Source organism: Littorina saxatilis, linkage group LG4 (assembly GCF_037325665.1).
Source record: "Littorina saxatilis isolate snail1 linkage group LG4, US_GU_Lsax_2.0, whole genome shotgun sequence".
Taxonomy (NCBI): Eukaryota; Metazoa; Mollusca; class Gastropoda; order Littorinimorpha; family Littorinidae; genus Littorina; species Littorina saxatilis.
Genome location: NC_090248.1, coordinates 3,627,963 through 3,652,330, shown reverse-complemented (window position 1 = coordinate 3,652,330; position 24,368 = coordinate 3,627,963). Strand labels below are relative to the sequence as shown.

The 24,368-nt window shown below is 39.6% G+C and overlaps 3 protein-coding genes across 4 annotated transcripts in view; 1 reads left to right on the top strand and 2 right to left on the bottom strand.

The window, feature by feature from the left end:
- LOC138965704 (multiple epidermal growth factor-like domains protein 10) overlaps positions 1 to 24,368 on the bottom strand; it is a 219,401-nt gene that overhangs the window by 187,389 nt on the left and 7,644 nt on the right. The gene's annotated exons all lie outside the window — the stretch shown is intronic.
- Positions 1 to 24,368, bottom strand: part of LOC138965708 (cell death abnormality protein 1-like) — a 129,251-nt gene that overhangs the window by 102,035 nt on the left and 2,848 nt on the right. For both annotated transcript variants that reach the window (XM_070337888.1, XM_070337889.1), the window contains exons 3-6: positions 21,259 to 21,390; positions 20,690 to 20,833; positions 20,158 to 20,295; positions 18,627 to 18,764 (exon numbers count right to left, since the gene is read on the bottom strand). In XM_070337888.1, the coding sequence (XP_070193989.1) occupies positions 18,627 to 18,764; positions 20,158 to 20,295; positions 20,690 to 20,833; positions 21,259 to 21,390 (552 nt within the window). The remainder of the gene's footprint in view (positions 1 to 18,626; positions 18,765 to 20,157; positions 20,296 to 20,689; positions 20,834 to 21,258; positions 21,391 to 24,368) is intronic.
- Positions 1,900 to 17,513, top strand: LOC138965709 (myomesin-3-like). The gene is made up of 7 exons (XM_070337890.1): positions 1,900 to 2,402; positions 2,786 to 3,085; positions 4,052 to 4,357; positions 5,816 to 6,118; positions 7,094 to 7,397; positions 8,280 to 8,369; positions 12,583 to 17,513. The coding sequence occupies exons 1-5, from the start codon at positions 2,369 to 2,371 to the stop codon at positions 7,285 to 7,287; spliced, it is 1,137 nt and encodes a 378-aa protein (XP_070193991.1). The 5' UTR covers positions 1,900 to 2,368; the 3' UTR covers positions 7,288 to 7,397; positions 8,280 to 8,369; positions 12,583 to 17,513.

The window sequence follows — 24,368 nt, the reverse complement described above, 5'->3', positions numbered from 1 at the left end:
ATTGAGTATTAAAATGTCGAGTGGACCTACAATAGCTTATCCTGTTGCATGTTCAACTATAGAGTTGAAAGATTTAGCAGACGCTATCGACTTTGAGAGCAATGCTGAAGTTGGTGCAGTGTATGCATTCGAGTTTACAGACACTGGTCATTACAAGAGAAAGGAAATCGACGATGAAAAGAAACCAAGATTCCTCAAACTAGGTCAAATCCGTGATGTTAATGTACCTGATCCAATTGTCGATGACATATACTACATGTGGAAACATCAGAATAAAAAATGGGTACTTAGTCCTGTTATCAAAAAGATTGACTGGGAAATGAAGTTTGAATTTGTGAGTCCATACACTCTTGTTGGAAAAGACGACACATTCCGTAAGTCAATCAATGCTAAACCACTAATTGTTAGCCTTGTTCCTGCGTTTAACAGCAGGGGAGAAGTTGCAGTTAAACCTTTCCATAAGAACAACTATCTCATTCACAGAAAACAAAGTGTTGAAAAGGACGCTGACACCATTGTCGATTTTATACCCAAGCTTCCAATAGGGCAGAATGCAACTATGATATTTGATATAGTTGTCAGGAAAAGGGAAGAAACCACAAACACTGTTCTAATGAGAGGAATAAATCTCAACTGGAGACCATTAAATGTTGAAGAAGTCAGAGTATTTATTGCTGTTCAAAAGGATTCTAACACAATAAAAAAACAGACGTCAAACCAAAATGTTGTTGTTAACGCAGATATAAATAATTTAACAGAAATAAGAAGTATTAATCTTACTTATCTTGATTTGATTGCTTTCTACTATACAGATAAGGTGTTAAGCAATGAACAGCTTCAAAGCTTAGCAGAAACACTGGCCAGTGAGAATTAAGATAAATATTTTATATTTTGCATTAAAAAGATGACTAGCAGTGTGAAGCTTTATCCTAATATTGATGAAAGTGCAGCAGAAAGTCAACAATTCAGACTGGCACACATTAGTAATATACAAAAACAACTAGAAGATGAATTAGAAAAATATTCTCGCGCTAGACGTAAGTACTCAACAACTTACAACAGCCTTTCTAATGCCAGCACTGGTTCTACTATCCTTGCATCAGCTGCAGGTGTAACGGGAACAATTCTGTTAGCTACCGGAGTAGGGACTCCAGTTTCTCTAATCCTAGGTGGTGTGGCAGCAGCAGTTGGTGGTTTATCATTTATAGCATCAGCTATAATGAAAAAAATTGTGAAAAAGCTTGAAAAACACGAATCCATTTCCACTCTTGCATCATCAAAATTGTCTAGCCTAAAACTGTCTATCAGTAAAGCACTTGAAGATTCAAAAGTTTCTGACGAAGAATTCAAACAGATACAAACAGACTTTGATGACTACAAAAGTAAGAAAGCAAGTATTCAAACAAAAACACGAGCTGAATATAACAAGCCACTCGATATAGAAGATCTGAAAAAGCAGTTTTTAAAAAAGGGGATTCAAATAGGACGGGAAGAAAAAGTAAAAATAGAATCACTTGTAAAGAGTTAACTATTCGTTTAGACAGTCACATTGCATGTATCAGATATAATTCTAACAGTGAAAGAACATATGAAGTAAAGTTTGTAAATGAGAGAGCGTATTGAGCTTAAGAATGTTGTATCAGAGAAAGGGAGAATGTACGTTCTGGGTTACTGATTCCGACAGACCCGGCATTGGTTCAAAACAACCTTACTTTACTGTATTTTTTTTTGTATGGATTTATGCAGTATTTTTCTGATTTTGTCGCATGTTTCATTTTAGTAAAAGTTTAGTCCAGAAGCCTATTTTGCGTTAATATTTAGGGTCTGTCGGAATCGGTGAGCCAGAACGTACATTCTCCCTTTCTCTACTCCAAGCTTTTCTTGTTTTTGTGTGTGTTTATTTAAGGAAAAGAAAGACATGAAGGTTTACATAATAGGCTCAAAACCAAGACTTCGTGACATATTTTAAATGGCTGTGGTTGAAGACATAGCTGGAACAACAGAATTTTATCATTTTTCAAGTCTCTAAACTTGCTTTTGGCCCACACAATATGTAATTCCATAGCTATAAACTAATGAATCTCTCCTTGTCTCTGCAGAGAAACCATCAGCCCCAGAATCACTGACAGCAACAGACGTCACAGAAACAGCAGTGTCGCTGAAATGGAAGCCACCTACCAGCGACGGAGGACTGCCGATCAAGTCCTACATCGTCGAGCGTCGCGACAAGCACTGGGGTTCATGGGTTAAGGCCGGAACCACCAAGGGCACAGTGACGACTTTAGATGTGGATGGCTTGGTGACTGGACAGGAGTACTACTTCCGTGTCTCTGCCGAGAATGAGGAGGGAGTTGGGCCAGAAACTGAGATGAAGGAGCTGGTCAAACCAACAAGGGAAGCTGGTGAGAATGTCATTTGATTTGGTTTTGAACTGTGGAATTTTTGCAATGGTTGTCCTGATTGATGGAGTCCAATGTAGGGAGCAAAGACAATACAATAAGCATGGTATTTCAAGAATTGATACACAAGTTTACGATTAGAACACAACAATATTTACTCTGTTTCAATTGGGCTGCACAAGTTTACAATCACAACACCACAGCAATAATGTCATTTACAGCAAAAAAAGATAAGTCAGCAGTTGTCTTTTTTCAGTAGAGCTGTTCCAATATTTAATCATTTTGATACAAATGTTAGTGGAATCAACATCTTTGTTGAATGATATGGTTATTATGCCAGTATGATGTACTCATTTTATTGACCATCTATCAAACATATCTTCCAGTTGTTCCTGAACCTCCTACGGGACCCGTCTACTTCAGTCACTTGGATGCAACAAGTGTTGTCCTTGACTGGCGTGCGCCTCGAGATGATGGCGGTGCCCCTGTGCTTAACTACCGCATTGAGGTGTCGCAGAACCAGGAAACCTGGACAGAGGTGACCATTGTTGATGGTGACTTGACCAAGACCAAGGCAAAGAACCTGGCCACAGACAAGAAGCACTACTTCAGAATCTTCGCCATCAACAAAGTGGGAACCAGCAAACCGCTTGAGTCGGATGCTGTTACACCAAAGAGGCCTGTTGGTAAGTCACTGTGTCCTTTTTTTTTATGTCAATCTCAAGTTGAAAAAGTCTATTTAGTTTAAAAGCAAAATGTTTGTCAGCTTGCGAAACTCTGTACATGTACCGTATTTGACGGATTACAAGACGCACCGTTTTATAAGCCGCACCCCCGACTTTAAAAAAAAAAATTGGGACGAGCCACGTATAGGCCGCGTCACTAGATTAGCCGCCGTCGAAAAAAATATAATCAGATCGTGTCAATCAATCAAAACAACCAGGCAACGAAAGTACGGTATTTGGCAAAATCGGCTCCGAGAATAAACAAGTGAAACAAAGAAGAAAAGTGATAAAGTTTGAAGAAAAATATCACACACACAATTTGTAACCAACACACACATGTAGTCCCGGCCGGAATAAGCTTTTTTGGGATGATTTACGACTTTTGCGCACATTTCGAGCAGACGAAAACACAACATGGCGGCTCTTGCTCCTCCAACTATCGCGAGACACAAAAAAACGAAATCTCGCACGCGCGAGATCCTGATACATCCGATGTTTCTCTGTACGCTATCTTGTCACGACGACTTGTTGACAAACGAAGATTCGCGAAAGAAAGAGAAAAGCGCCGAGTCTTGAGTAGAGAGCTAATAAAGTACCGGTAATCGCTAATCGAGCGAAATGAAAATCCGCGGCGACTTCCATTAGGTGAATGCTATTCAAGTTTAGGTAACGTTTTAGCCGCATCTTTTTATAAGCCGCAATGCGATTATTTTTGAAAAAAAGTCGCGGCTTGTAGTTCATCAAATACGGTACTTTGTGTTGTACTTTGTATTTGTATGTATTATTCTCTTTTCTGTGTTTGTGTTTCTGTGGTAAGTCTTTTTATGCCATACATGATGTCTCATATAATGCTTCCCTTTAGAGCTTCAAAGTTATCTTTTGTTGTTTGTAATTCATCTTAATGAAATTTTCATGTTGTTTTCCTAGGACCACCGGGAAAACCAGTGGGACCTTTGGAAGCAAAGGCCATCACCCGCGACTCTGTCCAGCTGGACTGGAAGCCACCTCAAGATGACGGAGGCTCGCCCATCACTGGCTACATCATTGAGAAGCGTGAGGCCATGCGCATGACATGGAGTCGCGCTGACAAGACCACAGACGACCAGACGACGAGGACACTGAAGGGACTTGTCACTGGAGATGAGTTCTATTTCCGTGTGGCAGCCGTCAACAAACAGGGAACCAGTGAGTTCCTGGAGATGCCATCCCCTGTCACTATCAAGAGTCCATTTGGTAAGGTTGCGGTTGGTGTACGGTTATTGTACTTAATGCTTTTGCGTTGCTTATTTGTTTCAAGAGAAAGTTAAGAGACTACATTTGTTTAGTTAGCTGAACACTTTCATCCTGAAGCTTATTAAAAGCCACAAGTGTCCACCAGTCAGTTTGTACAACTGTCTAAAAAATTGCATTTAGTATTACTAAAAGTAAATATATCTTTTTTGACTCACATGCGAAGCAAAAGTGAGTCTATGTACTCACCCGAGTCGTCCGTCCGTCCGGACGTCCTGAAAACTTTAACGTTGGATATTTCTTGGACACTATTCAGTCTATCAGTACCAAATTTGGCAAGATGGTGTATGATGACAAGGCCCCAAAAAACATACATAGCATCTTGACCTTGCTTCAAGGTCAAGGTCGCAGAGGCCATAAATGTTGCCTAAAAAACAGCTATTTTTCACATTTTTGACTCACATGCGAAGCAAAAGTGAGTCTATGTACTCACCCGAGCCGTCCGTCCGTCCGTCCGGACGTCCGTCCATCCGTCCGGAAAACTTTAACGTTGGATATTTCTTGGACACTATTCAGTCTATCAGTACCAAATTTGGCAAGATGGTGTATGATGACAAGGCCCCCAAAAACATACATAGCATCTTGACCTTGCTTCAAGGTCGCAGGGGCCATAAATGTTGCCTAAAAAACAGCTATTTTTCACATTTTCCCCATTTTTTCTGAAGTTTTTGAGATTGAATACCTCACCTATATATGATATATAGGGAAAAGTAAGCCCCATCTTTTGATACCAGTTTGGTTTACCTTGCTTCAAGGTCAAGGTCACAGGAGCTCTTCAAAGTTGTATTGTATACATATTTTGAAGTGACCTTGACCCTGAACTATGGAAGATAACTGTTTCAAACTTAAAAATGATGTGGGGCACATGTTATGCTTTCATCATGAGACACATTTGGTCACATATGATCAAGGTCAAGGTCACTTTGACCCTTATGAAATGTGACCAAAATAAGGTAGTGAACCACTAAAAGTGACCATATCTCATGGTAGAAAGAGCCAATAAGCACCATTGTACTTCCTATGTCTTGAATTAACAGCTTTGTGTTGCATGACCTTGGATGACCTTGACCTTCGGTCACATGTATTTTGGTAGGAAAAATGTGTAAAGCAGTTCTTAGTGTATGATGTCATTGCTATGTCAAGGTCAAGCATGTGAGTCGTATGGGCTTTGCCCTTCTTGTTTTATTATTATTTAGAAAAACACAACTAAGGTACATGAAGACTGTTAACAAATTGTTGAACCATTTATTTCAGCTTCCATGCTTTTAATGATGAAGTATCTGAGAGAGAGAAATAAAAGTGGCTAAGTGTGTGTGTAGCATGTAAAAGCTATATATCCCTCTCTTGATCAGGTGTTTCTGGATGCCATTTCACACCCAATTCATTTTGCTGTTTCCCCAGAACCCGCATCACCCCCTCAAGACCTTGAAGTGTCCGAGATTCGTCGTGACTCCGTGGTCGTCACCTGGAAACACAGCAAGAATGATGGTGGCTCACCCATCACCAACTACATCGTCGAGAAACGAGAGACCTGGAAGACGTCCTGGGCTCATGTGGACCGTGTGCGCGGAGAGATGACCACTGCAGAGGTTATCTACTTGCAGGAGGGAACATCTTACAACATCCGCATCATGGCCGAAAATGTGGCCGGCTTGTCCGAACCCACAGAGCTGGATGAACCAGTTGTGCCAAAGAGTCCATACAGTAAGCTGTCTGTTTCGTTTGTTTGTCTACTTGTTTGTTGCTTTGTATGTGTATGTTTATATTTGGTTTTATTCATATTTGTCTTTTTGTGTGAAGAATAAGTAAGGGTCAATGAATCAATTTGTAATATTGGAGGACCGCGAGCAGCTGACTGTTGCACATCAATGCACTCATCCCATGGTTTGTTTGTTTGTTTGTTTGCTTAACGCCCAGCCGACCACGAAGGGCCATATCAGGGCGGTGCTGCTTTGACATATATTTGGCTTCATGTCTCACCCAGTCACATTATTCTGACACCGGACCAACCAGTCCTAGCACTAACCCCATAATGCCAGACGCCAGGCGGAGCAGCCACTAGATTGCCAATTTTAAAGTCTTAAGTATGACCCGGCCGGGGTTCAAACCCACGACCTCCCGATCACGGGGCGGACGCCTTACCACTAGGCCAACCGTGCCGGTCCCCATGGTTCCTTGATTCTTTTGGCCAAGTATTAACATTCAGCCACATTGCTTTTGAATTGTTGCATATCCAGATGATTGGTTACATAGTTATAGCAGCTTCTTGTTTTATGTTTGTCAAATGTCTGTAGCTGACTCTAATGTCAAAAACACCAGAGGGGAACCCCCCTTTTTAGACCTCAGCAAGTCTGAGAAAAGCAGGTCTTAAAAAGGAGAAAGTACAAAATAAATGAGGGTAAACTTTCAGAGGTTGGGAACACAATCCCTCATCGTCAAATGTTGAAGAAGAAGAAGAAGAAGGGAACAGAAAATGTGAGGAAACAGGGTCCCAAAAGGGTGGAAGTTTTAAGTCTTAAAAGGGAGTTCCACTGAAAAGGCAGTAGCCCAAAGTCAACTGCGCAAAGACTTTTTTTTTTACCCAAAACTCAGTGCTAAAGCTTTGTGCAGCCAGCTTCGCATAGTCGTCTTCGCACAGTTAAGGACAGGCTTAACACCAAGCTCTATTCCTGTGTGCAGAGGTGCCAACAGCCCCAGTGGGACCCCTGGAAGTGACCGAAGTGTACAGCCAGTCTGTCACCATCCAATGGAAGGCTCCGGAGAAGGACGGAGGCCTGTCCATCAAGCGCTACGTGATCGAGCGTCGCGAGGCCAAGCACCAGACGTGGGTGAAGGCCGACTGTGCGTCCGGGAACGACCTCCTGCACAATTGACAAGCTGATGGAAGGAGGCCACTACGTCTTCAAAATCTTTGCTGAAAACGACGAGGGTCTCAGCCCACCGCTGGAGTCTGACGCTCCTGTCACATGCAGGAGAGCTCCAGGTGAGGGGTTGTAGGACTTATATATGTTGAAATTTCTTGTCCCTGTTAGGAGTTCCTTGGTAGATGTTGATTTTTGGATGTAAATTGTGACACTGACGTAGAGTAGAAGCTGTTGTCGGTTTGAATTTTCGTTGAACTGTCATGGTGTCATCACTTTCCACGCTGTCATCACTTTCCACATGTGCCCTAGCTTTTTATTCTTTCAATTCCAAATTTCACACTCTGTCTTGGACAAAGTAATGGCACCTAGTTTCACTTTCACGCCACTCTTCTTCTTCTTCTTAGCAGGGCAGAATACTTGTGGTCACTCCCATGCGGACAATGTGAATAGAGGTTTGCGTATGTTATTGTTCCTTATCCCACCTTAAAGGTAACCACACTTTGTTGTTGAGGAAACCAGGTGATGTCAATCTGATTCTTTTTCAGTGCAACAGTTGGTAATAACCTAAAACTGTGTCAAATGTTCTGAAACAGGGCTCTAAAATTCTAATTTGAATTGTACTTCTGGGTGTTTTTCTTTTCTGGGAGGAAAACACATACTTTTGTGTGAAGAAGCCAACGCAGACAAGCTATTACTGTACAAATATGACTTTTCATTGATGTTTTTCTTTTTTTAATAATAATGTAATGTTTGCTTTACTGTACTATCTCTCGCTCCCTCTCTCTCTGTCTCTGTCTGTCTGTCTGTCTCTGTCTCTCTCTTCTCTCTCTCTCTCTCTCTCTCTCTCTCTCTCTCTCTCTCTCTCTCTCTCTGTATCTGCAAGAATGAGGCTGGCATTGTCCAGGGTTAGGGGATAAAATTAGGGTTTATTTTGTACATCTCATCGTGCTATGATTGTGCTATTTGCGTGAGTGCAAAAATGCTTTTCATGTCTGTTTCAGATGATGCTTCGTCTGATGCAGATTACTCACCTGGCGGTTCAGAGTCTGATTACTTACCCAGCTGTTCAGAATCAGACAGTGAGGATGAAAGTGAGTAAAAGAACAAATTTTGAAATATACTGAGAAACGTAAGACATTAGCATGGTAAAACATAAGTTCAATTGTCGTTCATTTTCCATAACAAATCACTTTTTTTAGTGCAACCATTACCTTGTGTTAGCCAGGTAAACACTGCATGAAGAGCTGGTCTTAAGCAATAACCTTGACCTTCTACAAGAGCAGTACTACCTGTGCGTGGGGTGCCTAAATTCAATTGTAATCTTGTCTGTCTGCAAATTGTTTGGAATTTAAAGTAAAGACTTTGCCTAGTAAGTCATCCTATCTTGTAATTTCCATAAAGAAGTACCAATTTTACCTTTTTACATTTAGTCAAGTTTTGACTAAATGTTTTAACATAGAGGGGGGAATCGAGACGAGGGTCGTGGTGTATGTGTGTCTGTCTGCCTGTGTGTGTAGAGCGATTCAGACTAAACTACTGGGCCGATCTTTATGAAATTTGACATGAGAGTTCCTGGGTATGATATCCCCGGACGTTTTTTTCCGTTTTTTCGATAAATACCTTTGATGACGTCATATCCGGCTTTTTGTAAAAGTTGAGGCGGCACTGTCACACCCTCATTTTTCAATTAAATTGATTGAAATTTTGGCAAAGCAATCTTCGACGAAGGCCGGGGTTTGGTATTGCAATGAGTGAGTTTGGGTATATTTGGATTAAAAACAAGCTCTGAAAATTAAAAATATAAAAATTATGATCAAAATTAAATTTCCGAAATCGATTTAAAAACTATTTCATCTTATTCCTTGTCGGTTCCTGATTCCAAAAACATATAGGTATCAGGCCTGGGAATGATACGCCTTTCGTCGTAAATACGACGAAGTCCTTTTCTAATTGTGTAAGAAAAGAGTCTCCGTGTGCCCTTAAAAATGCTTAAAAACGCAACATTTGCCAGTCAGTACTCCCAAAGCACTTTTACTCATTCCCAGGCCTGAGATATGATATGTTTGGATTAAAAACACGCTCAGAAAGTTAAAACGAAAAGAGGTACAGTAGAGCGTGCTATGAAGCACAGCGCAATCGCTACCGCGCCAAACAGGCTCGTCACTAATTCACTGCCTTTTGCACTAGCGGCGAACTACGTTCAATTTCATTCTGATGTCTGATTCTACTATGTCACACGCTTTCCTTCTTTGCCACTACTAAAGCAAACGTGTGCAAGATTGTATGTTACACGCTTTGGAGCATGTGCAAGAACGGATTCAAACTCGAAATCGTCCCTCCAAAAGCCCCAAAATGCACACACGACTTTTATTTCTCCTGCTGTTGTCGTGTCTTCTCTTTACAAATTCTTCAACGCTCAGAATACTGAAAACGGCATCCCAGACTACAGTACTGTTTCCATACGCGAGTTTAGCTTCCCTTGGAAAGTGGCTAGCTCAGGAGGCCTGTTAGTCTGAAACTAGAAGGACAGAGTTCTGAACATAGATGACAAAGACCCCGGAAAGAACAAACATTTCGCGGATGCAGACACAGAAAGACGTCATGAAGAATGGGATGCTTCAAAAGATACAGACTGTGACAATGACTGTGACGTCATTCACTTATACCGAGACGTCATTCATAGTTGTTCGTTCACTTCCGTCAAAAAGTAGATCTCTCCACAATGGCTGCTCCTGTGTTTAGGTTTATCAAGCGTGAGTACGCAAAACGTTTTTGTTCTCTCCTCTGTTGAAGCTGTGAGACATAATCGCCATTACGAGCTAGTCGTGTGACAGAGAGTGTTCTTGCACACTCGACTGCTGCTGTTTCACTCCGGCGAAAGCCGTCGTGAAACATCTAGTCTCGTGTGCAAGAAAACTCTCTGTCACACGACTAGCTCGTAATAGCGGGTAATGATTGCTAGCTTTCATGTCTTAAGGGGAGAGGTGACACGAAAAATTTCTACTGGTTGCAATATTTGTATGTATTATCAAGCAAAAACACATAAAAAGACTCTTTTGTGCAATTTTTTTGCCTGTGGATCTTTTAATGGGTAAAAATGCTTGGGGGACAAAAATTAGTAGTCTACCACAAGTAGATGGGATGTGAAGATCATCGCCGTGTGGTTACCGTCCTTGAAAATCACATTCTGAGAAAATTGCATTTGAAAGTTTGTGAAGTGTTTTGCTGCGCACAGTGAAGACAGATTGACAAACCAAGAGTATGTGTGCATGCGGGTACTTTTCACTGACATTTTCTTATACTCCAAGTGCTCTTCACAATCCCCTATCAGTCCAAAGTTGCACATATGGACATCAGACTGTTGCTATAACACTCAATGAAACATCAAGTACAATGATTATGATCAGCTGGAAAAAAGGCGTGTGGAATTTTACTTGCTACTCTTGATGTTCTCAGTTTTATCGCAGGAGCAGACATATCGGTTTCTGCTAATTCTTGTTTCCATTGCACAAAAAGTGGCCGATTTTTGATCGGAAATTGCTTCGAAGTAAGCATTATTTTTTCCAAAACTCATGGAACTTTGCCTTTAGGCAGGACGTCAGTCGGGCTTCTGCCAAAATAAACTCTAGACATAATGTTTCCCTGACAATTTCAAGGGATTCAATGATCTAGAGGGAGAAAAGTATATACATTTCTTATTGGTGAAATAGAGTCGGGATGAAATCCAAAAGATTTAGCCCAACATTTGATTCACCGGAAAATGCACCTAGTTGTTGCATTCCTTGAATGAGAAAAGTTGGATTTTGCAACGAAGCAAATATCTAAGTCAAAATATCATTGTTTCACCAAGAATGAGATACATGAGTGGGAGATGGGTCCGAAGTTCGATTAGCAGTACTTTAGGATGTAACTGGGACAGTCAAGGTGGAGTTTATGTGAGATAAACAAGGCCTGACGTCCTACCTCAGTACCTGTTATTCAGGCGTCGTGGACTCGACATTCACACCGACCGCTAGCTTATTTTTCTTCGTTGCTCGATCTGCCGCAAGTTGTAACTTCCCCTGCCTCTTGCATGATAGACACCCGCCGAATTTATCTTTTAGAGGCCGAGTTGGGAGAAATATCACTGTTTGAGACGTCGAACCGATTCGAAATAAGGTTCGCGTGTTTATGCGGATGTGGTGCGCGCGAATGCGCAGAACTACTTCCCGGCTGAAAGTTATTGGAAATGACCAATCAGCGAATAGATTTTCAAAGGTAAAGGTCACTTTCCAAATATGGAACATTTTGCAAGTGAAAGTAGCCTTCGCCAGCTCTTGTGTTGCGGCCGTTGAGGGACACAAACGGGCTTTATTTCCATGACTGTGACATCGTCAACAAACGGAAATTCCCGCTGAGTACGCTGCATGCAATAACTTTGACAAACTCATCGACATGTTGCTGCTGCTCTGCCATGAAAAAATCGATTTTTGAGTCACTTGAGAAAATGTGACTCTATGTAATCGGTCAGTGTTAGTCTGTCCGGCCGGCCGGCCGTCCGTAGACACCACCTTAACGTTGGACTTTTCTCGGAAACTATCAAAGCGATCGGGCTCATATTTTGTTTAGTCGTGACCTCCAATGACCTCTACACTTTAACGATGGTTTCGTTGACCTTTGACCTTTTTCAAGGTCACAGGTCAGCGTCAAAGGAAAAATTAGACATTTTATATCTTTGACAAAGTTCATCGGATGTGATTGAAACTTTGTAGGATTATTCTTTACATCAAAGTATTTACATCTGTAGCCTTTTACGAACGTTATCAGAAAAACAAGGGAGATAACTAGCCTTTTCTGTTCGGCAACACACAACTTAACGTTGGGCTTTTCTCGGAAACTATAAAAGTGACCGGGCTCAAATTTTATGTGAACGTGACTCATTGTGTTGTGAATAGCAATTTCTTCCTGTCCATCTGATGCCTCATATAATATTCAGAACTGCGAAAGTGACTCGATCGAGCGTTTGCTCTTCTTGTTGTTATAAGTCTGCATATTTTTAGCATTTACTCACTTTGCAAATCATCATTTTATTGAAAAAAGAGGATGAAATTGACAAAATAAACATCATGCAGTTATTCTAGGGTATTCAAACTGCCTAAAAATGCTAAAAACCCAAATCACATCATGGGACCATTTTGGATCAAAATTCCGTGCCACCTCTGCCCTTAATCCATGTAGTGTAGTCAATTGTAGGGGTTCCATGGTGACATTGTTATCAGGATGAAAAGAAAAGTTATCTGAAAAATATGATTTATTTCTTTTCAGGTGACGATGATTACGAGGATCAAGTTGGGCCTGGCGTGGAGGGTGAACGGGGCTCCAAGCTGGTGTCTGACAGACAAATGAAAATACAGCTGGAGCTTGTGCATCCGTTGGTGATGTTTCCCTTACCATCGCCCCAGCTACCAGTACATCAGCTAAAGGGGGTAAAACACTGACTCAGAAGAGAAGGCCTGATGGAACAAAAACTCAGAAGAAAATGCCTTGGAAAAAAGAGGAAATTGCTGCAGTTGAGAAACATTTGGCTGCATGTTTTTCAATGAATAAAGTCCCGCAAAAACTTGAAGCAGAAAGATGCAAACAGGCAGAAAGTAGTGTTGCACAGATCCTGGAAGGACATTAAATACTGTGTCTACAATCGTCTCAAGCAAATAAGGTCAAAGTAGGTACCCATAATGGTCAGAAGTTGCAAATGAGAGACTGATCTCTTTAGAGCGCTAACTGGTGAAGGGTCAGCTCTAGGGAAAACTTTTGAGTTGAGATTAAAGGCCTTACTCTGTATTTGTAGAGGCAGCTTACATCATCTTGGTTTGCAGCTGGTATTTCTGCCACATGGCATAAAGGAAACTGAAAGTATGGATTGGTAGGTTTGTCAAAATTGTTGGCTGTAAACACAATCCCATGTTGAGAAAAAACAAACACCAAAAACAACACTTCACATCTGCAGGTTTTATTAAATCTTACATTCTTATGTTATAATAATTATGAAAGTCACGGCATTGTACATCAAAAAAGAAAGTTGATTTGGCTTGCAAATCTCATCATGCCATATTTAATCTAGCATTTTCCTGGAATATTGTTTTCTTTGATTTGATTTTGACAGACTGTGACACACCTCTAATGAGGAGTCTTAATTTGAAAAAAAAATTCAATCTTTATCTATTAGGGCAAATTCTGTTGAAAAGCTCTTTTTATGCTATTTCTTTGATTGGTTTTTCACAGTGTGGCTAAAGTGTTAAGCTGTCGGCAAAAATCTTATTTTAAGTGGGTTATTTTTATTTTTGTATTTGATTTGCTACAATGAGGCAGTATTCCAGGGAACACCCAAATAAAATGGGTTTCTGAAAAATTATGAGGTTACAATTTATGCCTCCAGTTCTTATGTTGAACAAGGCGTGTGTGTATGTTTTAATTTTTAATTTCTCAGAAATTAAAAGTAATTACTATTACAAAAGGGCAGGTTTGTACATAGAAAGTAAAAAGACTTCTCTTCACTCTTTGGGATAATAGAGAGATTAAGAAGCACTACCACATTCGTTTCGTTGGCATTTTCGGTTGTAAAACGTCACACCTTTTTGAGTACACGTGACTTCCGATCTCTACGAACAGAAATTCGCTTCGCCAAGAGAAACGAAATTCGTAGAATTGGTCATTCTGACGAAAGTGACTTCGGTCGCGTTTTATATTCGAATAGTCATAAAATATGCCTACCTTGTGTAATCGATGTATGCTCTGACATCTTTAGGCGCGATTTATCATTGAAATGTTTTTAAAAATCAAGTTTAAAAAGCCGTAAAGCAGGCTTGAATTGGGTAAGTGAGTGACTGAGCAGACGAAAGAAATTTCAAGATGGCGACCCAAACATCAGGCCGACTCAACTTTTCAGTCGGCTGGTCAAGCCGCCTAGAGGAGAAAAATGCATGAAGCAGTTAAAGTTTATGATGTGTTGAGTTGTGGCCTGAGTATCTGATGCGTTTCAGCAGAAGTGAGGCAGCTGGTATTATCTGATCGACACTTCTGAACCGGTGCGACCAGCGAAACAAAATTCTTCTGTCCTCTTAACCGCTGTACTAGCGACACATGGTGTTCCCCCGCCGAGTGTCTTTTGCAACCACGAAAATGTCAACCATATGAATGTGGTAGCCCTTCTTAAAGTCTCTAATGTAAAAAAAAAAAACTAAAAAAAAACTGAGAGAGTATGATTGTAATGTTCACTAAAATGCATGACTTAAATTTTAGTTGCTTTGCCTTGAGAATCTCAGCATGTTATTTGTAAGCTAGAATTTTGCTGAAATATTAGTTTCTTTGATTTTTGTTTTGTTTGTGTTATCATTTTGCTTTGTTTATTATTTGATTTGCTACAATTAGATTTATTTGAGTGAACACCCTGTCAGAATGGGTTTCTGAAAAATAATGGGGTTACAATTTCTGCATCCTATTTTCATGTTAAAATAGACGTTAGTATGCAGTTTTGATTTTATCCAGCTTTTTTTCTGTGAAATTATTTGTAATACTTATTAAGGGCAGTATTGTACATAGAAAGTAAGAAAAGAAAACACAACTCTTCACCCTTTGGGATATGTACGGTTGAAATGCAAAACTTACTTTTCAGTTGACTTGGCTTGAACATCTCGCTGTGTTATATTTTAGCTAGAATTTTGCTGAAATATCATTTTCACTATTTTATTTTGAAGGACTGTGTAACACGTCTTGGCAAATAGTCTGAAACGTAGAACTTGCCATATGAAGGGAAAAGAAAATAACTGCATCGGTCTCGAATAGCAGCTAGCATCTGCTGAAGAGACATTAAACCCCAAAAACCAAACCAAACCACACGTCTTGGCGGGAAAATCTCCTATCTTAATACTGTGAGGGGAAAATCTGTTTAAAATTAACTATATTTATGTAATGTTTCTTTGCTGTTTGAAAATATGTAACTAAAGTGTTCAGCGGTCAGCAAAAATCTTATTTTAAGGTTTTTTTGGTGTATTTGTTTGATTTGCTACAATAAGGGTGTGCATTCAAGTGAACACTCGGCCAGAATGGGTTTGTGAAAAAGAATGTTACAGTCATGCATCCAATTTCTATGCTGACATTTTTTTGCATGGGTGTTTCTTTTTTTAAATAAACTTCAATCAATCTTATGTTTTTAGTGATAATGTGATAATGTGTATACACATTTAGGGCTGTTTTTCAGTATTAATAACATGTTCTGTTTGATTAAGGGTATTCAGCTGGTATTTCCTTGTTTTTACTACCTATTTTATTCATGTTTTTATTACTTAATTAGTGGAAGAATCTGTTGTAATGTATATTTGATGGTGTATGCTTTTAAAGGCACAGTAAGCCTCCCGTAAACCCTCACAGAGCTCCCCGAGCGTCTAAATACAGTACAAGCATACTTCCATTTGAACGCTCACCGAACGGGAACATCCTGGCTGCTTTCTGTCGAGCGTGAGACATTTTCCAAGAATTTATTTTCGTAGACTTGTTCCGTTAACAACAACGGCGCCTCGTTTTTGCGCTAGACCTAACTTTTAAAATCTAAATAATAAATTGACAGCTTGTTACACAAACATTCTTTAATCATAAAAGAATTCGTTTTTCATCAAGACAAGATCAGAACAATTCGAAGTTGTGAAAGTTTAAAAAAAGAAAAGCCCGGAAGCAGGGTCACGCAAGGGTCGTAGCAGACGACGGCCGGTTTATCAGTGCAAATCGCCGTTCCTCTCAACAGTCAAAAGCCATCGCTAGAGTTCTTGTGAACCACAGCCGTTGTTTCGTGCATAAAAAAAACGTGCTATTGTAGATAAGCTCACGTCGAGTCGCATTCAAATGACTAACTATGACGACTGCATTGTGAAAAGGGAAAACTGGATCACACGGGTTCACGATGGCTCAGGGGTAAGATAAACCACGCAAAAACAAATTCTTTGAAAATTGTTCGCTCTTTACGGAGGGCACCTAGGATGTTCTCAATTGGTGAGTGTTTAAATGAAATGGTGTTTGTACTGTGTGTAAAAGCCTGACCGTATCTGTGATGGTTTACGGGAGGCTTACTCTGCCTTTAATCAAGCGTTGCTGACTATGAATGTAGATGTAAATGCTTGTATAACTGTGTTTGAATTTTAAATGTGTCAAGCGCAAAGAGCATAATTGTAAAGTTATGATGTTGCGCTATATAAATGCTCATTTATTATTATTATTATTATTATGTTCTGTGAAGCTATTTTTAATGTAACTTTTTGTTTGTTTCTTTCTTTTTTTCCCTTTTTTTTGGTAGTTTCACAAGACACTAGCACTCTTTAGTGGTGTTTTTTTCAGGTTAGATTCATTTTTATTACAGGATACATTTTGCCAAGCCACTTGTACTTCCTGTTTTGTCAGCTTATGTCAGTCTTGCATCAGTCAACAAGAAAGTTAACAGGGAACACCCTAACAGAATGGGGTTCTGAAAAGTAATGAGGTTACAACTTACGCCTCCAATTCTTATGTTGAAATAGACGTGTGTGTGCGTTTTGATTTTCAATCTATCTTGACGTGTTCTGTGAAATTATCAGTGATCATTACTACAAACGGGCAGTATTGTACCTAGAAAGTAAAAAAACAACCAACTCTTCACTCTTTGGGATAATGTAATGTTTACTGAAATGCACGACTGAAATTGTAGTTGCTTTGGCTTGAGAATCTCATCATGTTATGTTTTAGTTTTTTCTGAAAAAAATATTAGTTTTTTTGATTTTGAAATGCCATGTTTTATTGTTTTGTTTTGTTTGTTTTATTATTTTGTTTTGTTTGTATTTGATTTGCAACAGTGAGGCCTTATTTGTGAGTGAACACCCTTTCAGAAAGGGTTTCTGAAGATTAATGGGGTTACAATTTTCTGTTTTGGCAGCTTATGTCAGTCTTGCAACAGTCAACAAGGAAAGATTGCTCTTGTGTGTGAAAAGGATTTAAAAAAAATATTCTATTTAATTGTTTTAAATTTTTTGTTTAGCATACTGTAATGTCATGGATCACAAGTAGATTAAACTTTTTGACGAAAGAAATCTCATATGGTTTGTTGTTATTGTTGGAGTTAGGAGAGGTACTGCTGTATAGCACAGAATTGTCCATGATCCGTTTGAACGATTCAAGTGTACTCAGTATACTTACCTTTTTTTCTTATGTTGAATAAAACACACCACGAAAAACCATGGATGCAGTCTGTACTCATTTCAGTGTGTGATATCACAATGGGCAGCAAATGGTTCTATATCTTCCTCCTCCTCCCCCTCCCCCACACACAGATCTATGAACAATTTCCACATAACACCTGCTGCGAACTGGACACGAATCCCAAAACTATTTGCTTTTCAAAGTGTTCATAGTAACCTGACAAAAAAACATACTTACCTTATATTGGCCAGTTGTCAGATTTGTATTTCAGGTATGAAGCAAATATTTTTCAGGTTCGTGTTCAGTTAGTCAAATATGGAACATTTGGTTCTATTATGTGAACTGGATTTATGTAATAATCATCATCAAACACAATCTAAAACCTACAAAAAGAAGGCAAAAGTCAAAGTTCTTGCATGATAACAGATCAATTATCCACCCATATCCTTTGGGGTTTATGGAAAAGAAAGTATACAATCATTTCAACAAATACCACAGTATTAATTACAAGAATATTTTTTGCACATTAAAATGCATACATAATGCAAAATGTTCAAATCAGATAACTATACAGTCCACACACAAAACATTCACACACGTTGGACCAAGGGAGACCCCTAACGCGTAGGATCTTAAAGGTTTTTAAGAGAAAAGACTGAAGTGTATAAACCCAGGTGTCTGTGTTTCTATAACATGTGTGAACCCAAATGTCAGTGTGTTTTGTGAATGTGTGTACGAACCCAAAAGTAGGTGTGTTTCATGTCAGGACAAAATGGGTTCACAATTCTAGAAACCCATTTTTCTAAAATGCCCCATTTTTATTTCTGTGTGTGCTTGGCTTGTTTTTTATGAATACTTGACCAGGACCTGTTCATGAATTCACCTCACATTCCTGCCTTTTTGAGCCAAAGCTTGAGTTTGAAATATGGTAAGAAAGTGATGTACCCATTTGCACCATGAATTGCAAAAAGCCCCATTTTGACTCAAATACAAGCATGTGTGTGTGTGTGTGTGTGTGTGTGTGTTTTCAAGAAATAAACTCATCATATCATTTGAACTCTGCACAGGGTGTGCAACCAGCATGTTGATGTATATGTGTCCAAACAAGGAAACGGTCCAATCCCATGTACAAGCTGGACCATTGCACTCACCAGTCTCACACAGCTGTCCGGTGTATCCAGGTTGACAGCCTGTGGTACAGCTGCCTGTCACTGTGTCACACGGTTGTCCCCCTTTACACTGACCACAAGTCTCACTGCAGTTCTCTCCGTACGTCTTGTTTTCACATCCTGGTGTTGTAGTAAACATTATTTATTTTTAACCAATATGCAGCTATGCATTAATCTGACCTGCTAGTGACGACGAAACAAAGAAAGACATACACAGATAGAAATTAAACAAGTCGCGTAAGGCGAAAATACAACATTTAGTCAAGTAGCTGTCGAACTCACAGAATGAAACTGAACGCAATTCCATTTTTCAGCAAGACCGTATACTCGTAGCATCGTCAGTCCACCGCTCATGGCAAAGGCAGTGAAATTGACAAGAAGAGCGGGGTAGTAGTTGCGCTAAGAAGGATAGCACGCTTTTCTGTACCTCTCTTTGTTTTAACTTTCTGAGCGTGTTTTTAATCCAAACATATCATATCTATATGTTTTTGGAATCAGGAACCGACAAGGAATAAGATGAAAGTGTTTTTAAATTGATTTCGACAATTTAATTTTGATAATAATTTTTATATATTTAATTTTCAGAGCTTGTTTTTAATCCAAATATAACATATTTATATGTTTTTAGAATCAGAAAATGATGGAGAATAAGATGAACGTAAATTTGGATCGTTTTATAAATTTTTATTTTTATTTTTTTACAATTTTCAGATTTTTAATGACCAAAGTCATTAATTAATTTTTAAGCCACCAAGCTGAAATGCAATACCGAAGTCCGGGCTTTGTCGAAGATTACTTGACCAAAATTTCAACCAATTTGGTTGAAAAATGAGGGCGTGACAGTGCCGCCTCAACTTTCACGAAAAGCCGGATATGACGTCATCAAAGACATTTATCAAAACAATGAAAAAACGTTCGGGGATTTCATACCCAGGAACTCTCATGTCAAATTTCATAAAGATCGGTCCAGTAGTTTAGTCTGAATCGCTCTACACACACACACACACACACACACAGACACACACACACACACGCACATACACCACGACCCTCGTCTCGATTCCCCCCCTCTACGTTAAAACATTTAGTCAAAACTTGACTAAATGTAAAAATGAGAGAGAGAGAGAAGAGAGAGAGAGAGAGAGAGAGAGAGAGAGAGAGAGAGAGAGACAGACAGACAGACAGACAGACAGACAGACACAGAGAGAGGCAGAGAGAGACAGACAGACAGACACAGACAGACAGACAGACAGACAGCCAAAGATAGAGAGAGAGAGAGAGAAAGAGAGAGAGATAGAGAGAGGGAGAGAGAAAGGGAGAGAGAAAGAGAGAGAGGGAGAGAGAGATAGAGAGTGTATGCAACTTTCAAAACGTTCTAAATTCTAAATTTACATAACCTGTCCATGATGGTAAACACCTTATTTTCTTTATGTACACACGAATGAACATACGAACTAAGGTGCCAATGTCATATTTTAATACCACTTTCATCAATCAATGATTGTACACCTACGTTTAGAACACAGCGGGGGGTAGAATCCCGGCTCACACAGAGGACAGTGTCCAGTGACGGGGTGACACTGTGTTCCGTTCTGACACTGACCACAGGGCAGAGAGCAGCGAGATGGACCGTACTGACCACCTGAACACTCTGAAATGAAGATAAATTTGAGGTAGTGAGCGGAAATGTTTTCACTGTAAGGAATGTTCCTTTAAAGAGGAAGATTTGGTGCAAATATGTGATGCTGGATTGGCATAAAACAAATTTCACTTGCTATGGACAATCCATTTTGTTTCCATGCATGCAACTCCTTTGAATGCATTGCAGTGAAGATGAAAGAAGCCACTTTGAAATATGAATACAGTACAAACCTGTCCAAAACGACCACCCAATAGACCAAACCAACATCGGTCATTATGGTCAAGTGATCGTTATTCAATGCTGTATTATTCAGGAACGAACTTCAACGGATTTTCTTAGGGGTAGTCGTAATGGACAGGTGGTCGTTATCACGACGTGGTCGCCAGGAGAGGTTGAACTGTACCTTGATTGCACATATCCCCATTCTTTCCAGGTGGACAATCTTCACAGTGACCGGTGGTCTTGTCACACGGTGTGTCGTTGTAACATGTCCCTGGACACGGGGTACAGGAAGGAGCAGTCTTCTTGTAGTACCCGGCATCACACTCTGCAATACATACTTATATTCTTGACATTGTTAAAATTACGTCCAACAGCTCCCATGCGTTATCATGCACAGCCTTGCAGTCAATTTCACGAGTCACATACATCCCCACAATCTGTTCCACTAGCATGTGCAACCTTCCACATACTATCCAAGACTCACAGTCAATGGCATAGCCTCTCCGTCACACACACACTGTCTGTGATATTTTTATTGTGAGAGAAACAGGTTTGATTGTAGTTGTTTTTCTGGGATGATTTGCACATATTTGCACCCAATCGTCCTCTTTCAATGAGCATTCCTTGCGGTAAGATCAAAGTACCAGTGCGTCTGAGAGAAAATGCAGTTACCCCCCTTGCGCATATCTTCACTTTGCTCAGCTCTCTCAGAACAAGGTTGTTTCAGTGCGAAATGAAATGTATTATTACCTGTGCACCCAGGTGACAACAGGTGACTGTTAGTGGCACAGGTCGTACAATTTCCAGACTGCTGGTCACAGCTTGCACAGCCTGGGGAGCATGTCATGGCGCACAGATTGCCGTACCGTCCGTCAGGGCACGCTGAAACAATATAGATCATGTCACAGCGTGCATGTGTGTGTGTGTATGTGTTTGTGTGTGTGTGTGTGTATGTGTGTGTGTGTGTGTGTGTGTGTATGTGTATGTGTGTGTGTGTATGTGTGCATGTATGTGTGTGTGTGTGTGTGAGTGTATGTGTGAGTGTGTGTGTGTGTGTGTGTATGTGTGTGCATATATATGTGTGTGTGTGTGTGTGTGTGTGTGTGTGTGTGTGTGCTTGTGTGTGTGTGTGTGTCTAGAGAGAGAGAGAGAGAGAGAGAGAGAGAGAGAGAGAGAGAGAGAGAGAGAGAGAGAGAGAACTCAGAATTCAGAACTTTATTACATAAAGATAAAGGTTTTAGGCTTAGCCTAATCTTCCAACCTGTCCTTGGAACATATACAGAGAATAATTGTAAACAAAAACAAAGACTGCGCACATACCTCATCAAAGTATTAAACTAATAAAACATCAAAATAATGGTCGAGTATAAACATACAAAATATTGGACTCACAAAGTCATATAAAACAAAACCAAATACAAACGTAAATGTTTTTACATTTCTTAAAAAAGTACAGCAATGTATTGCCGAACAGGGCCAAATATACAGGCAGCTAAAGTTTCAAGAAGAAGGGGGAGGGGGACGAGGGATTACACATTCAGATTAACTACATTTACAATATTTAAAAAACAAACAAACACTTAAGAGCATTGCATACATTATCCGAGTACACAATGGAAACTAAACATCAGGGACAGTTTATAGTGTGATCAAATGTGTGTGCAACTGCCTTTTAAAGGCCTTTAATGATGCGGATCGTTTGATTTCTATTGGCAAAGAATTCCACAGAGATGATCCTGAAAAAGCTAAGCTGGATTTATAAAGATCTATACGAGGAATTGGAGGAAGTAAATTTTGAGACCCATACCTCTTCGTAACATGTGTACAATAGGATTGCACATAACTGGGCACATCACCATGAACTAATTTATACATAAAGACAGCCTTATTGTATGCAAGGTGGGTTTTTAGGGGAAGGAAATTAAGGCTGTTTAACTTCATTTCTGTAGACATGTGCGATTCATACATGATAAGTTTTGCAGCACGACGGTACAAAGAATTGAGTTTCAATAAGTGAACATCACTGCAGCCATCCCACAATGTCGAAGCAAAATTAATATGAGGCATTATATGAGCATGAACGAACATTTTTAATGTTTCAGACTTCGCATAATGTTTGAGTTTTGACAACAAATACAAATTCCTTGATAACACTTTGCAGAGGTTGCTTATGTGTGTTTGCCATTTCATTTCTTCATCGACAGTTACACCAAGTATGCGATGTTCTTTAACTTGCTGTATTTGAGTTGTACCTAAGGACAGTTGTAATTTAAGAGGACTTATCTGATGCTTTTGTCTTGTGGTAATAACAATGCTTTTAGTTTTTTCTGGGTGCAGTATCATGGCATTTGATGTGCACCATTTCGCAACTTCGTCCAAAGTGTTCTTCAGGGAAGAATTTACTGATTCCAACGAGGTGTTACTGGTATGAATAGACGAATCGTCTGCAAAAAACTCGCATTTGACTTTATCATCCGATACATGTAAAGGCAAATCATTAACATAAATACAAAAGAGAATAGGTCCTAATATAGACCCTTGAGGGACGCCATGTTTTACTAGTGCAGTAGACGAATTCTGGCATTGTAGAGTGACATACTGTGTCCGGTCAGCAAGATACGATTTAAAGAAGTAACAGACCGAATTGTTTCTCAAATAATAGTGTAATTTTTTCAACAATATGGAATGATCGACTAAGTCAAATGCTTTCTTAAAATCCAAAAACAATGCTCCTGTAACTTCAGACTTGTTCATTGCTGACAGCCAAGCTTCACAGAGAGACGTAAGAGCTGTGTGGCAAGAATGCTTGGACCGAAAACCGGATTGAAACTGATGGAACAAATTTTGTTCTTCCATGTAAGCAAGAAGATGCTTGTGCACATGCCGTTCTAATGGTTTTGACAAAACAGGCAGCAAAGAAATGGGTCTAAAATTACTTGGGTCTGAGAGATCTTTACATTTGGGAAGGGGTATGACTTTGGCGCTTTTCAATTTAGACGGAAAAAAGTTCTGCTCAATACTAAGGTTATATACGAACGTGAGCGAATCCACAATATACGGTAGAGAAAGCTTCAATAACTTCACGGGTATTTTATCAGGACCCATGGACTTTTTATTCTCCAGGTTTTCAATAAATGTTCCGACCTCATGAACTGCAATCGGAGGAATGATAAACGCTTCATTGTTTATTCTGTTCCGCTGACAGTATTCGTCCAATTTTTCAAAACAGTTATCTGTACCCGGAGAATATGTTTCTGCCACAGAAGCCTTCAATTTATCCGCTAAAGATATAAAATGATTATTAAATTCTTCCGCAGATAGTTTTGTTAGATTAGCAGTTGACTTTTTCCTAGATTTATCAAGGATTTCATTTACTGCCCGCCAAATTGTTGCAGTATCTTTCTTATCGGAAATCAATTTATCAAAGTAACCGGTTTTTGATTGTCTCACTCGGTTTAACACCTCATTCCTCTGCTGTTTATATTCGTCTGTCATCTTATTTTCCTTGAAATAATCTCTCAGTGCCATCGCCTCTATAATATCTGATGTTAACCAAGGTGGAAGTCTGGCATGTTTTACTCTATGCTGACGCAGGGGCACGTGCTTATCTATAATTGTGCTTAAAATGCTATACAAGTGATTAAAAGCATCATCTGCAAGACTGAAATCAAAAACGCTCTGAAATGGAGCTTCACTAAGATCACGAAAAAATGCAGACTCATCAAAATGTCTAAAACTTCTGTATTCTATGGTCGTGTGGCCTTTTGGTCCTGATTTAGGCAAGCGCATAGAGACCGAACAAAAAATAGGCCTATGATCGCTGATACTGGAATTGGACACAGACACATTTGAAACAATCT

Excerpts from the sequence above, each read along its gene's own strand:
- LOC138965709 (XM_070337890.1), top strand. The coding sequence starts at position 2,369 with ATGAAGGAGCTGGTCAAACCAACAAGGGAAGCTG. Across the intron at positions 3,086-4,051 it reads TACACCAAAGAGGCCTGTTG|GACCACCGGGAAAACCAGTG; the intron begins GTAAGTCACTGT and ends TTGTTTTCCTAG. Across the intron at positions 4,358-5,815 it reads CACTATCAAGAGTCCATTTG|AACCCGCATCACCCCCTCAA; the intron begins GTAAGGTTGCGG and ends CTGTTTCCCCAG.